The sequence below is a fragment of the Synchiropus splendidus genome, chromosome 1 (genome assembly GCF_027744825.2).
Source record: "Synchiropus splendidus isolate RoL2022-P1 chromosome 1, RoL_Sspl_1.0, whole genome shotgun sequence".
In the NCBI taxonomy this organism is placed as follows: domain Eukaryota; kingdom Metazoa; phylum Chordata; class Actinopteri; order Syngnathiformes; family Callionymidae; genus Synchiropus; species Synchiropus splendidus.
In genome coordinates this window covers 36847014-36861406 of record NC_071334.1, presented here as the reverse complement: position 1 = coordinate 36861406, position 14393 = coordinate 36847014, and the positions used below count along the sequence as shown (strand labels likewise).

General features: G+C 41.1%; 1 protein-coding gene across 1 annotated transcript; it reads left to right on the top strand.

Moving 5' to 3' along the window:
• Positions 1-104: 104 nt before the first annotated feature.
• pgpep1 (pyroglutamyl-peptidase I) lies at positions 105-14393 on the top strand. The gene is made up of 5 exons (XM_053853150.1): positions 105-260; positions 5187-5239; positions 9694-9810; positions 10367-10599; positions 12493-14393. The coding sequence occupies exons 1-5, from the start codon at positions 227-229 to the stop codon at positions 12686-12688; spliced, it is 633 nt and encodes a 210-aa protein (XP_053709125.1). The 5' UTR covers positions 105-226; the 3' UTR covers positions 12689-14393.

The following is a 14393-nucleotide window of genomic DNA, read 5'->3' as shown; positions in this document are numbered from 1 at the left end:
CTTGAGAGAGAGAGCGAGGGAGAGCGTCGAGTGGTGTCTTGCGTGACCACGTCACGGTTCTAGACATTGTACGTCATTACGCAAGCCGCTTGAGGAAGGACGCTTTCTTGTGTCGCTTGTTTGTGCCGAGGGAGCCGACAGCTGTTGAAGTATTGCAGTCGTACTTGATGTTTCTGCGTCGCCATAAATCCCGAAAAGCGACTGATACTGCGCATCACCCCGGGAGATGGATAACAATAAACGGACTGTGGTCGTCACAGGTTTGTCCGCCTTATTGCAACGTATTACGCGACCGCGTCAACTGGCGAAAAGTTAATGACAACTGCTTCAATGGCGACGGGGTGTTTTTTTTTCTTCACTTGGACGATGGGACACTGTTGCGAGAGGGACGATTCAAATTTTCATGTTCTGAATTCATTTTAGGTTTGTTAAAACATTTTACGAGAACATTCCTCTTGATAATCCGACCTCTTTAAACCTATTTAACGACCGTGTCATTATTAAATTCATTAGTATGGCCTGCATGTTATGCGCGTCATTTAACTTGTGCTTTAGCGAAATTTGATTCAGTTGTTTTTAGACATTCATGTGTCTTCTACATCCTATGCAGAACTTGACTAATGCCTACATGTAAATTCTACCATCATTAAAGTGATCCATCATTCAATGAAGATATTAATTAAAAAACAACCTAGTCTGACTAAATATGTTTTGGAAGATGACTCACTACTATATACACAGTTGTGTTTCTCTCTGTTAAAGTTGCATCCATTAAGTAACGGCATGGCCATGTTATCAAATACAATCCAGGCAGTTTCTACTTTTATACAAATAATGCACTGAAATTTAACTTGGACTTTCATCAGTCCGTCCGAATTTTCAAGCCTAAAAAGTGTGTTGTTGAGCTTTAAGTCCTGTGTACCTAAATAGACTTGACTCTGGCAGTGACTTTCCAGACACAAAGCAGTGACTCTTAATCCCAGCTGATGTTAGATGTGTGGGCTGCCTGGGAACTGAACCGTCACAATAGCTGACTGGCTGGCATCCATCGGCCCCGCTCTATGCCTTTTCAGAACCCCCTCAGACAGACAGACAGCTCCTCCCTCCAGTTTCCCCCCCAGGGACCCTGTGACCTGAGGAGGGTTGGCTGAGGGGTCAGAGCTATCGATCCTGATATAAACAAGCATGGCTGAATATCTGTCACCTGCTACTGTGGTTTTGTAGGTCAGCTCGAGTGATGCAGGGAGGAACAGGTTGTGATAGTGATTTGGCTTCCAGGTCTGGAGACACACTCTCACAGGCAGTGTTAATGCTACAAACCGCTGTTAGTTAGGGACCATCAACAAATTCTAAAATGGTCAAAGTATTAGTGAGATCTTCAGTATGGCAATGAAAAACAACCATTTTTGGAGAGATAATTGTGAAAAGGTTTTTCATAACAGTAAACAATAGACAGTTTGTGTAGTGATTTTGAGAACAGATTATGACTAAATGATAATTTATTCACATGATTTCTAATATTCTATGTGTTCAGGAGACCAAGTGGAAAGGTAGCTAGCTTAGGAGCAGAGTTTAAACTGTTTTATCATGGTGTAGATGGCAAGAGGAATGGAGTCTGAGTCATCTTGAAAGAGGAGTTTGTCATGAATGTTCCAGAAGTGAAAAGATTGGACAGAGTGATTAGTCTCAAGTTAGAAATTGAAGGGGTCATCTTCAATGTAGTTAGTGCTTATACCCCACAGGTGGGGTGTGACCTTGAGGACAAGGAGACGTTCAGGAGTGAATTAGATGAACTGCAGGAGAGTATTCCCAGACGTGAGAGAGTGGTCATTGGGGCAGACATGTAGACAAACAGAGGTGACAAGGAAGTGACGGGGAAGTTTGGTATCCAGAACAGGTACACAGAAGGTCAGATGGTTGTAGACTTTGCAAAAAGGATGGCAATGGCTGTGGTCAATACTTTCTTCCTGAAGAGAGAGGAGCATAGGGTGACTTACAAAAGTGGAGGTAGGAGCACACAGGTGGATTAAGTCTTTTATAGACAATGTCACTTGAAAGAGATTAGTAATTGTGAAGTAGTAGTGGGTGAGAGTGTGGCCAGACAACATAGGATGGTGTTGTGCAGGATGGCCATGGTGGTGAGGAAGGTGAAGAGGGCAAAGGTGGAGAAGAAGACAAAGTGGTGGAAGCTGAAAGAGGAAGAGTTTTGTGTTGCTTTCAGGGAGGTATTGAAGCAGGCTTTGGGTGGCCAAGAAAGACTTCCAGATGACTAGACAACTATGGCTGATGTGATCAGGGAGACAGGTAGAAGGGTTCTTAGTGTGCCATCTGGAAGAAAAATGGATAAGGAGACTTGGTGGTGGAACGAAGAAGTGCAGGAGTGTGTACAAAGGAAGAGGTTAGCTAAGAAAAAGTGGTATGTTGAGAGAACAGAAGAGAGTAGACAGGAGTACAGGGAGGCTCAGCAAAAGACAACGGTAGTGTTGTCAGGAGGACTTGTATGCGAGGTTGGACAGTAAGGAGGGTGAGTGAGATTTGTACAGGATTGCAAGGCAGAGAGATAGAGATGGGAAGGACGTGCAGCAGTTAGGGTGATCAAGGATAGAGAGGGGAATGTTTTGACTGATAATAGAAGTGTTGCTGAGATGGAAAGAGTACTTTGAAGAGCCAATGAATAAGGAAAATGAGAGACCAAAGAGTAGAAGGAGTGGCAAAGATTAGTAAGGGTGAAGTCAGAAGGGAATCGAAGAAGATGAAGAGTGGAAAGGCAGTGGGTCCTGATGATATACCTGTTGAGGTCTGTAAGTGTTTAGGAGAGGTGGCAGTAGACTTTTTCCCGAGAACATTTAACAAGTTCTTTGAGAATGCAAGAATTTTTGAGGAATGGAGAAGTGACCTGGTGCCCATCTTCAAAACAAGGGAGATGTCCAGTGTTGTGGTGACTATAAAGGGATAAAGTTGATGAGCCATACGATGAAGTTGTGGGAAAGAATAGTGGAAAGTAGACTAAGGGCAGAAGTTAGCATATGTGAGCAACAGTTCACATATAATAGTTAATATAGTAGTTCACATAAAAATAAGCACCACAGATGCAGTGTTTGCTTTTCATTGAGAAGTACAGAGAAGGTCAAGAGGAGCTTCATTGTACCTTTGTAGGCCTGCAGAAAGCGAAGTATGTTCAAGTGGCAAAAGACATGTATGCCAGGTGTAAGACAGTGGTGAGGTGTGCTTCAGGTGTAACAGAGGAGTTCAAGGTGGAGGTGGGGCTGTACCAATGCTCAGCTGTGAGCCCCTTCTTGTTTGTTGTTGTGATGGGACAGGTTGACAGATGAGGTTAGACAAGAAGCCCCTTGGATGATGATGTTTGATGATGACATTGTGATCTGTGGTGAGAGTAGGGAGCCAGTGGAAGATAAGCTCGAGAGGTGGAGGTTTGCCTTAGAAAGAAGAGGAATGAAGGTTAGCCGCAGTAAGACGGAATACATGTGTGTGAATGAGAGGGACCCAAGTGGACAGGTGACGTAATGCTGAGGATGCAGAGATAATGAAGGTGGGGGGTTTTAAGTACTTAGGCTCAACTGCGATGGAGAGTATGAGGAAGAGGTGAAGAAGCGGGTGCAGACAGGATGGAATAACTGGAGAAAAGTGAGCAGCGAGTCGGGAGGAGCGGACACATCACGACCAGCGGGGCTTCATCAGAGCAGCATTCACCGATCACGCTGAAATTGGCCGATCACAAATGGTGACCGACCGATCGATCGGAGCATCCCTTGTTTGCCAATGTGTTAAGTGATGCCTGTTTCACACATCACCTGACACGTAAGCTTGCATTGAACTCATGATCATCAGGTTGAGTGAGAACTTACCTACTCCAGCGCTCTTTCCAGTGCACTAGGCATGTTATCACTGTCCCATGGTCAGTGACACAAGGAGCATTTATCCCTCCCAACTCTTTGCCACCTCTGTAAATAGTATCATTTGTCTGTAAAATTCTTATACCTTTGCATAACATTGTATCCTTGTTAACATAAAGAAAAAAAAAGAAAGTAATGCACAATTACTCTTTATTCAAACTTTAAACAATTGTTCACAAAACCAACTCATTGCTTTCAAAATTCGATCAAAATTCAAGTAGTTCTATTTATTTAATCAAGCCACAGGCCTTTACATATGTATTGTTTGAATGAATGAATGTTGTGGTTGTGAAAGTTTTGACAGCCATCACAGCTGATACAACTGCATGCTTATCTTGCATAAATATATAAAACAGATGTAGACTGTAGACAAGGCTGTACACATGATGGCTTGTAGTAAGGGAAAGAATCATTATAAAAATGCGATTATTTATTATTATTATTTTATTTTTTTTAAATTAATCAGGTAAAGTAAAAAACAATTGCCCAGGGGACCCCTGTATCTCAAAGTGTTACTGTGGCAACAGTTACTGAGTACATATACATCTGTTAACATGTGTTATTTGAATCAGATGCTTATTTATTTGTTGTTTATCAAAGTATTTTGGTACAAATAGATGTTTACAGCTTTCTTTTTTTACAAAGCATGTTGTTAGTTGTCAGTCGTTGACATGGTGTGTCAGGAGGGGGTGGGGTTGTGGGTTGGGGGTGGTGTTTTGAGGGCCAGTTTTAAAATCCTAGCTAAAAGCCTGAACCCCTGAGATCACATGCACCCCACTACTCATCCAAATTATCATTTGTTTTCGGAATGTCTCCTACAAGCAACGATCACTGCTGTCTGAACACTGAAAACGGTGTCGGAACGTGCTGTGCTGGGAGCAGTCAACCGGTTACGTGGGTGGTCACCCAGCCCGTGTCAACAGCGGGTTGAACTCACTCGCTGACAGAAACAGCTGCACGCAGTCGTGTCACCATGTTTACATATTTTTTTGTGTGGCTCGGTCTCTGTAACTCTTGTTAGCATTAGCCATGTTAGCACTGTCACTCTATGAAGGAACCGAGGGATGAGCGGCTATTGAAGCCAGGTAGGGCAACTGAAGCACCGTAAGAAAGCTAAGCAAGAGTTTTTTTTGTTTTTCAAATTGTCCCAACAAAAATCGATATATATATATCGCCCAAGTCTATGCTAAACCCTTGAATAATTCTACAGCTTATCCATTCAGTGTTTGTATTTCATTGCTATCCTTATTTTGAAATCATTTTCTTTAACAGGTTTTGGACCATTTGGAGAACACACAGTCAATGCCAGTTGGGTAGCAGTGCAGGTGTGTATTGTTTTCTCATGAATACCCATGTTCATGGAAGTAATGTAATTATAAGCATGTATTCTTCTCTGTCTATAAGGAAGTAATTAGTTTATTAATCATTAAAGCAGCTGTAGGCAGGATTGAAAATATTTGCTTTTGGCAGCGACACAGGTAAATGAGTGTAATTGCAGGCTGTCGTAAAGCTGGTTCTCCGTTCCCGCACCCCATCGTTTGTTTATGAGCAGAGACCGTGACGAAACAGCGAAAAATATAATCACAGAAAGTAATATACACAACACTGTCCAGCTTATCCTTGCAAAGGCAACTTCTAGAAGCATCTATCAATCAACATCAGAGATGGAGCTCAGTGAGGAGAGCCGGAACCTGCTGCAAGACCGACGCACCCAGATTATAAAACTTTATTTTGACTGCGCGTTTCAGAATGAAGCAAAGGGGGCAGTTTGAACATTTACTGACCGGTATCTTATGAGTTTATGAGTGTTGTAGGTGTGAATGTAGAGTGTCTGCTGGAGGTGCGCTGTTCATGTATGTGTGTGTGTGTGGCCGCTGCATGTGGGAGGGGTTGTCGGGGGAGTGAGACGTCTCTCTTGGAAGAAGAAGTGAAGAAGTGCCTGGTGCGTGTCCAGCTCGAAATGTGCGATTCTGTGCGCGCTCCAGCCTGGGAGGTGTGGAGACGGACATCCGTCGTTGATGTTTCTTACGGGATTCTTCCGTGATAACCTGCTGAAAAAATCATCGGCTCGCATCTATTTACGAGATATAACATGTTACACTTGTCCAAACCAGATGGACCATAAACACAGCAAATGACAGTGAATCGACTATTTCTCTGTCTGATACATACTAGTGGACGTTTGCCACAGACATTAGCCGCTACTGGCTAATGTCGGAGGAAAGACGTTTTGCTGGATATATCTACACTATACCGTGATAAACGCAATAAAATGACTATCAGACACTTACACATTTGTTATCATCTCAAAAATAAGTTCTCCACATTTGATAACACACCCAAGACCCGCAGTAAGCACAAAGAATGCTTTACAGGCCTGATTAGCATTGTGGCTAATCGGTTCGGCCAGCTAAATGTTCACTGTACGCTTCGACAGTGCAATATGACAAACAGCAGACAAACATCCATAACTGTGTTAGAACGTGAGCCAGTCATTTTCACTGGCAATCATTTTATTGATAAACTGTTTTCACCATACACGAAGTATATCTATCCTGTTTTAGCACTGCAGTTCACTTGTTTTGCTGCAAACATATATACAAATACACTTGTATACAAACAACAAGCATATAGACATTAGTTTCATGATTTGCCAACACAACAGAGACAGCAGTGAACACAAAATTTACTTAGAGCGAAACGTTGCCACTTGAGAATCAGAAGAAAATCCTTTGGTAGCTCTCAGTTCTCTCCAGGCTGTGGATGCATCTATGTTGACTCTTGTCAGAGATCTTGCTCTGTGGGTTTCACGCTTTCTCTTCTTGGACTCCTCAATATGAACTCTTGCTTCGACCACGGTGTAAATTGAAGTCAGCTCGCTGCCCGAGGTAGCCCTGCCCCTTTGCCGTAAATTGTTGCGTTGGGGGTGGAGTTGGGGATGTGACGCCACTCTCAGAACACCCCTCAGACGGGCCGCCAGGGGAAAGTTACATACTCCAAGGGTGCGTTTAACAGAGAGCTGGGGAGTCTGACTCCGGGACTTTGGACTGTTCAAAATGAAACCTGTCATCTCAGGAAATCTGAAAATAATCTATTTATGTCCAAATAATACACATTGCCGCTTTAATGTGAGCCCCCAATCTAAATTGTGACAGAAAACTTGCAGAAAAACTAGTTTTTCTCTCAACAGAGAACAGCCGTAAAGCAATAATGCACAACATTTAGACATAAATCCATTATTTTCACATTTCCTGAGAAGACAGGTTTCAGTATGAACAGTCAAAAATCCCAGAGTCAGACTCTCCAGCTCTCTGTTAAACGCTTCTTTGGACTATGTAACTTTCTCTGGAAGAGCCTGAGAGTGGCGCCACAGACCCAACTCTACCTCCTCTGCGACACTTTACAGCAGAACGGCAGAGTGACCTCGGCAGCGAGTTCCTTTGTTTGCATCATGGTGGAAAAATGTAATGACATAGCAAGATCTCGGACAAGAGTTAATACAGGAGATGCATTGACAGCCTGTCAATAACTGAAAGCTACGAAAGGCTTTTCTTCTGATCCTGAAGCGGCGATGTTTCTACTCGACTTGACACTCAATTTTGTGTTCACTGTTGTCTCTCTTGTGTTACCAAATCATTTTTTAGGGAAACAAATGTGTTCATGCTTGTTTTTGTACATAAGTGTAGCATATATGTTTGCAGCGAAACAGATGAACTGTGGTGCTAAAACAGGTGCTAGGTATACTTGGTGTATGGCAAAAATAGTTTTTCGATTAATTGATTGCCAGCGAAAATGACTTGTTCATGTTCTATCACAATTATGAATGTCGTTATTATGAAAGCGTACAGGGAACATAAAGCTGGCCAAACTGATTAGCCACGATCTAATAATGGCGTTTGTCATGTTAGTCCATATATTCTAGGGAAAAACAGTATGTGTACTGGACTTGTAAGGCATTCTTTCTGTTAACTGCATGTTACCAAATGTGGGGAACTTATTTTTGAGATGATAACAAACATGTAAGTGTCTGTTACTCATTTATTATTGTGTTCATCACAGTATAGTGTAGATACGCATTAAATGCATTAGCTCCGACATTAGCCCCTGGCGGCTCACATCTGTGGCTAACGTCTGCCAGCATTTATTAGACAGAAAAATAGTTCGATTCGCTGTCATTAGCAGTGTTTATGGTCCATCTGGTTTAGACGTGTAACATGCTGTATCTTGTGTTCTATCTGTATATACTGCATGTGAGTCCTCTTTTGTGCAGACCTGCTCGGAGCTGATGAGAGACGCGACCAGCGCCACATTTCATCATCCCTGGCGATTGTCCTGGAACTTATTGAAGAAGAATAGTTTCTAACTGTGACATCTGTGTCCACAGTTAACTCGAAGTAAATGTGTGAATGCACGTTTTGATGCTGACACACTGATTGCTGTTTGTCTGCTCCTTATTGAAACACTGACAGTCATGATGTAATAAAGCTAGAGAGATAAAAACACTGCACTTTCATCTTTATTATTCTACAGCGCAGTAGATGATGGTTGCACATTGCCACGGCTTAAATGAGAGGTGATGAGATGAACATGAGTGTTATCACCATGTTTTTCACGGAAGAATCCCGTAAGAAACATTACAATGACTGACTTGCTCTCGGAACTCAAGTTGTTTATTCCAGTCAGACAAGTGAAGGGGACGGACCTGTGATGACAGATGCATCTTACAGATTTATTTCTCATAAACGATGGCCGTGTGTTGTCGCAAAATCAGTAAATGTTCAAAAGTTCCCCTTTGCTTCATCCTGAAACGTGCAGTCAAAATAAAGTTTTATTATCTGGGTCCGTTACTCTTGCAGCTGCTTCTGCCTCTCGCTGGATCCTGCCTTTCCTCACTCTCCTCACTGTTCAATCTGTGATATGAATGATAGATGCTGCTAGAGTTGCCTTTGCAAGTACAAGCTGGATAGTGTTGTGTATATTGCCATCTGTGATTACATTTTTCACTGTTTCACCACGGTCTTTCCTCATAAACATATGTGGGCTGGATGGCGGGACCGGAGACCCAGCTTTGCAACAGCATGCAATTACACTCATTTACTAGCGGCGCCGCCAAAAGCAAATATTTTTATACTACACATAGCTGCTTTAATCAACATCCTTTCTTTGTTGTGACATGCATTTCGTGCCACTTGGTTAAAAGACTGAAGTTTGTCGGGTCCAGATTACTGTTGGCTCATGAAGGATTACTGAAATATATAAAATGTTCTAATTGTTGCACTTTTGAAATTGCATTATTAATTAAAAAGTGTTGCAGCATAGAAACCAGTACTCTTTACTCAATGAGTAAAATGAGATTGATGGAAGATGTGTCCCAGCATTTGAGTTGTTTTATACTAGAACAATGATGTAGACCTGTTTTCCCTTACAAATTCTTTTAATGTACTTTTTATTACTGATCTATACAACACTACTCGAAAACGAAGTCACAGTGTTTTTGTTTTTTTCTTCATGCTGGGAAGATGCTGCATGTGCTGCATGCAGGGGGCTTTGGAGGGTGTCTAGACTAACTTGATAAGGATATTAAATGAACAAAAGACAGCTTTGTGATGGGGTCACAGACGTGGTAAAACAGGCCTGTTTCCACTATCAATTGGGGGGCCAGAAAGGGGGAAGGCAGGACTAACAGCAGAATGTATGACAGTGGTTTGACTTTGCTGGACATCAATGGTGTTTCTATGGTGTGGACAGTGTTGTTATTGATGTCATCATGTATCCCCAGGAAATGAAAAAGCTTGGACTGGGTAGCGAAGTGGACCTACATGTTTGCGAGGTTCCTGTGGAATACCAGGCAGTTCAAAGTCTAGTACCGTCATTATGGAAGAAGTATCATCCCATGGTAAGAGAGCAATGTTCCCAAACTGGTCCATAGTTTAAGTAAACTGTTAAGAGACATGAGATACAGCAGACAGGTGGCTCAATGTAACCCCTAAATAAAACTGGCAGAGCAGTCTGTCAGACATGAGCAGGTACTACCAGAGACTTGAAACATTGAATTTCTCAACTCTAAGCTTAGTTAACTATTATACAGTATTTAAACATAAACAAATAATGATGTTGGAGACATAGTCCACTTATTTGTTTCATCATAAAACAGTTTCAAGAGAGACTGTAGTGTCCAACGCATGAAATAGAATGAAAATGTATTTATCGTGATAAAGATAACTGAATTGCGCCTTGTCTGACTACTACAGACCGGAAATCCAGAACGTTGCATTATTTTCAGTCTCAATAAAAGGGTTTGTGGTCCTATTGATATATATTTTATTTATACTTTTTCTGAAGGATGTGGAATTTAAATGGGCTTGAAACCTATGATTACATATTTTATTCTAATGATTATATGTATTATTATATAAGTCTATCTTATTTTTGATTTTTTTTTTTTTTCTCAGTTGGTAGTTCATGTTGGAGTGTCAGGAATGGCCACAACTGTCACACTGGAGAAATGTGGCAGGAATCATGGCTACAGGGGCTTGGACAACAGCAGCTTCTGTCCCGATTCCCAGTGCTGCGTTGTTGGAGGTCCGGACTGCATAGACTCGGTTATTGACATGGAGTCAGTCTGCAAGAGAGTATCCGCCTCTGGTCTGGGTGTGGCAGTGTCTGTCTCCAAAGATGCCGGAAGGTATTTGATGTTTGCTTAAGTAATTTTATAAGGCCCAGCAACTGTGAAATTTTAGTTTTCATGGCAAACGAAACAAAAAGGCAAACATTGAAAGAGCTTTGTGTAGCATATGATATTTAAACAAAGTGAAAATATGGAATCACTGACAGGAAATGAGAAACAACATGAGGATTTTCAACAAAACTTCATGGTTACTCTGGAAGGGAGACTATATATCCAAATATATCCCAAGTAACTGAAGGTCTGCAACACACAAAGGACTACAGCAAACTAAAATAAATTAAAAAAATACACCCACATCCACACACACACACCACACACAGACACGTTTGTCTTCCTATCTTAGTGAGGACCGTCATTGACATAACCCTATCCCCAGCGTTGCCCCCTAAACCTAACCATCTGAAACAAATGGCTAAACTTAACCTTTACTCTTAACCAAAGTAAAATCCAATTACCGTATTTTCACGACTATAAGGCACACTTAAAAGTCTTAAATCTTTGCCAAAAGGGACGGTGCGCCTTATCATGTGCTCTGCTTGACGGACTGAGAGCGGTTCCAGCCGTCACGCTGGTTACATAGTGGAAACGCAGACGTGTAGAGGGCAGCATGAGAATGTGAAAGAGTGAAGTGTGGGCGTGTAAGAAGATGTTAAAGCCACGCCCCCGGTAGGGGCAGTGGATTGTTGATCAGAGGACAGCTGCGAGCGTCTCTACCGTCTCCATTCGACTGAGGGCAATGACGCTCGCGGAAGAAATGAAAATTGAACATTTTCAAGGAGGTCCGTCGTGGTGCTTTCCTTTTATGACACGGCGGCATCTCCCTGTTGTTATGTGACTCCATGCGTGCCCATCTCACCACCGCTGTGAAAACCCAAGTCAGTCAGATGAACGCGGAGCTTGCCGTCATTCCGGGAGGCTTGACGAAGGAGCTCCAACCGCTGAACATCGGTGTAAACAGGGCGTTCTAGGTGAAGTTGCGCCTTATGATCCGGTGCGCCTTATGTATGTGTTAAATACCTAAATAAGATCCGTAACTGAGACTGTGCCTTATAATACGAAGTGCCTTATGGTCTTGAAAATACCTATTTTGTAGTTTTAACCCTCAAAAAAAAAAGTGAGGACCTGCCAAAACACACAACAGGGTTTAAGATTGAATTGCCCATCTCTCATTTCATTAAGTATTATATTTAAATATAAACAAATGATGATTTTGGAGTCAAACTCCATTAATGTAGAGACACAAATGACCAGTTTGCAACTGTTAAGATTCATCATAACAGTTGGGCTGTCACGATAGACTGCACCGTGTCAAACACATAGTAATAAATAAACAGTTAATTAAAAGAAAATTCATTTATTCTCAGAATGGCAAAATTTATCATTACAATTATTATACCCGTATCTCTCTCTCCTATTCTTTTAAATCACGTCGCCTCACTTAAGATTCACGTTCAGATTGAAGCTGTATTTTATACAAATGCTGCCATTTGTTTAATAATCAATTTTGGGTTTGACATACTGATCACACAAATCACTGAAAAGATGACAATGGAGCGTAGTCTGTGTTCTGTGATGACTGGATTTCAATGTTTTAGAGCCAGATGAACACGCTGGGCTGCTGCTTCTCACTGACAGAACTCTTATGTCTTGTTCAAAGTCCCGTTTTGGAAGAAGACATTGTGTGTTTGTGCTACATTTAGTTTGTGAGTCATTACACTGTCCTGAGAGCAGAAATGAATCAAAGTCGTTAAAACAAACTAAAATTGCAGAAAATGTATTTTGTTACATTTTTATTAAATGCAGATTCTTCTACTCTTGTTATTCTTGTCACAGTGTTGTACTGTTAAATGCACTAAACCTCATAATGTGTTTTCACCCCCTCTTTGACAGATATCTTTGTGACTTTACTTACTACACGTCTCTCTACATGAGCCACGGCCGTTCTGCCTTTGTCCACGTGCCTCCTCTCGGAAAGCCATACACCGGGGAAGACTTGGGTCGTGCACTGCAGGCCATTGTCCAGGAAATGCTGGAGCTCCTGGATGATGTGAAGGAGCAGATCCACTGTCTGCAGCACTTCCACTAAGTGACCTCTCGATGCCAGCCAGCCTCTCCTGCTCTCATCACACAAGAAAAGGAATTGCTGCTCTCAACCACATGTACTGTAGCCATGTTTTCTCATGTTTCTATTTTAAACATCATGAACAAAGCGTATCTTCAGATGTTTTCATTGCCATTCATTGCGTTGGTTAGTGTAATTGTCAGAGGCAGATTAAAAAGCATTTGCTTAACTCCACATTCATGTTTCAGAGCAATTTACATCTTTAAATACTGTAACATGCAACTGAGTTTTTCCTTATATGACTGCTGTTACTCCAGTTAAGGCATGTATAGTGTGATAGGGTATTTGAAGGTGTAATGGAAGTCATGTTCAGGGAAATACTGTGGTCTCACATTATGTTTTTAGTGAACTTCTGCTATGCTTGTATCTTGTTATCTTATTTGACTCGTTATCGTCGATTTAGACATCATAGCATTAATATCCTTCCTCAATTATTCTGAAAACTGCTTTTATACTCCACTGTTGTTGTGAGCTTTTTATCTTAATAAGAAGAATGTAATTGCCTTCAAAGATTGAATCGGGGAGTGGGTTGGTTCCATTTCATATTCCCCACAGTTTGTCAGCCCAATTCTGACTTAGAAAAAAAAAACCCCAACCTAATAGACCGCAGAGATGTACAACATAATTTAACAGATGTCAGTTGACAAGTTGCGGGTTATTGATTTCAGGCTGCACAATTCAAAAATATTACAAAACAACACAAACTAATAAAAGGGGTAAAGAAAGGTTTGATCTGGTACACAGTAGGCAGAGTAGGAATTTTCGATTGGTGATGTACTTAGGTGATGTAAGTACCAAGTTGTCTCAAGCTGAATCCAAGTTCCTCTTTGAAGCTTTCTGATATTCTCTTAGTCCAATCCGACAGTGCTGCTGATTATACTTAACTATACTTTGGTTTGATGACCTCTCAATTGTGTCAGTTTTTTTTTTTTTTTAAACCCGTGTAGCACTTTTTACAATGTATTTCTTGGTATCTGAAATTTTGGACGCAGTTTTGTAATAGTCTGGTTTGTATTTAGTTTTTTTTTTTTTTTTGATTGAGCCCCTTGCTAATATTTATTAGTACATGATTAATTTCCAAGGCAACCTTTTGTTGTTGTTTTTTTTCCAAAACTACACCAAAGGTATGCAGTCTGTATACCTTTAATGAAGACAGAGCCTTTTTCACTATTTTTAATATAGATCACAGATTTTCTTTTTCACAAGTTCTGTTTAGGTTTTCTGTTTTGCCAAATTTTTAGTTTATGGTCTGAGATGGAATGCAACGCTAGTCCCAGTTTGAGTGTTGTTTTTAATTCTGTTCCATTTTATTTTTGTTTACTTGGTTCTGAATTGGATCATCCTTTATTGGGATGTTACTGGAGGATTTCCAGAAGATATGACCTGATTAATTTCTGTGCCTTGTTGATATTTGTAATGGTAAGAACTTAAAGTGTTCAGTTGGTCAGATGTTCATGTATGTATTGTCAGATATATGGCTACCTCAAAGAAATGTTGTTGTTTTGTCTCACTCATCTCATATATATTCATAATGGCCCGTGTGTTTGTACAGGAGCATCAAATAAAAAATGCCTCATTGGCATTAGCAAAGCACTGTTACAACAAGTCATCTTTGCTTTGTGAAAGGAAAGGCTTTGAAATAAAGAGAGATTAAGTATTGCTAAATACT

Excerpts from the sequence above, each read along its gene's own strand:
- pgpep1 (XM_053853150.1), top strand. The coding sequence starts at position 227 with ATGGATAACAATAAACGGACTGTGGTCGTCACAG. Across the intron at positions 261-5,186 it reads ACGGACTGTGGTCGTCACAG|GTTTTGGACCATTTGGAGAA; the intron begins GTTTGTCCGCCT and ends TTTCTTTAACAG. Across the intron at positions 10,600-12,492 it reads GTCTCCAAAGATGCCGGAAG|ATATCTTTGTGACTTTACTT; the intron begins GTATTTGATGTT and ends CCTCTTTGACAG.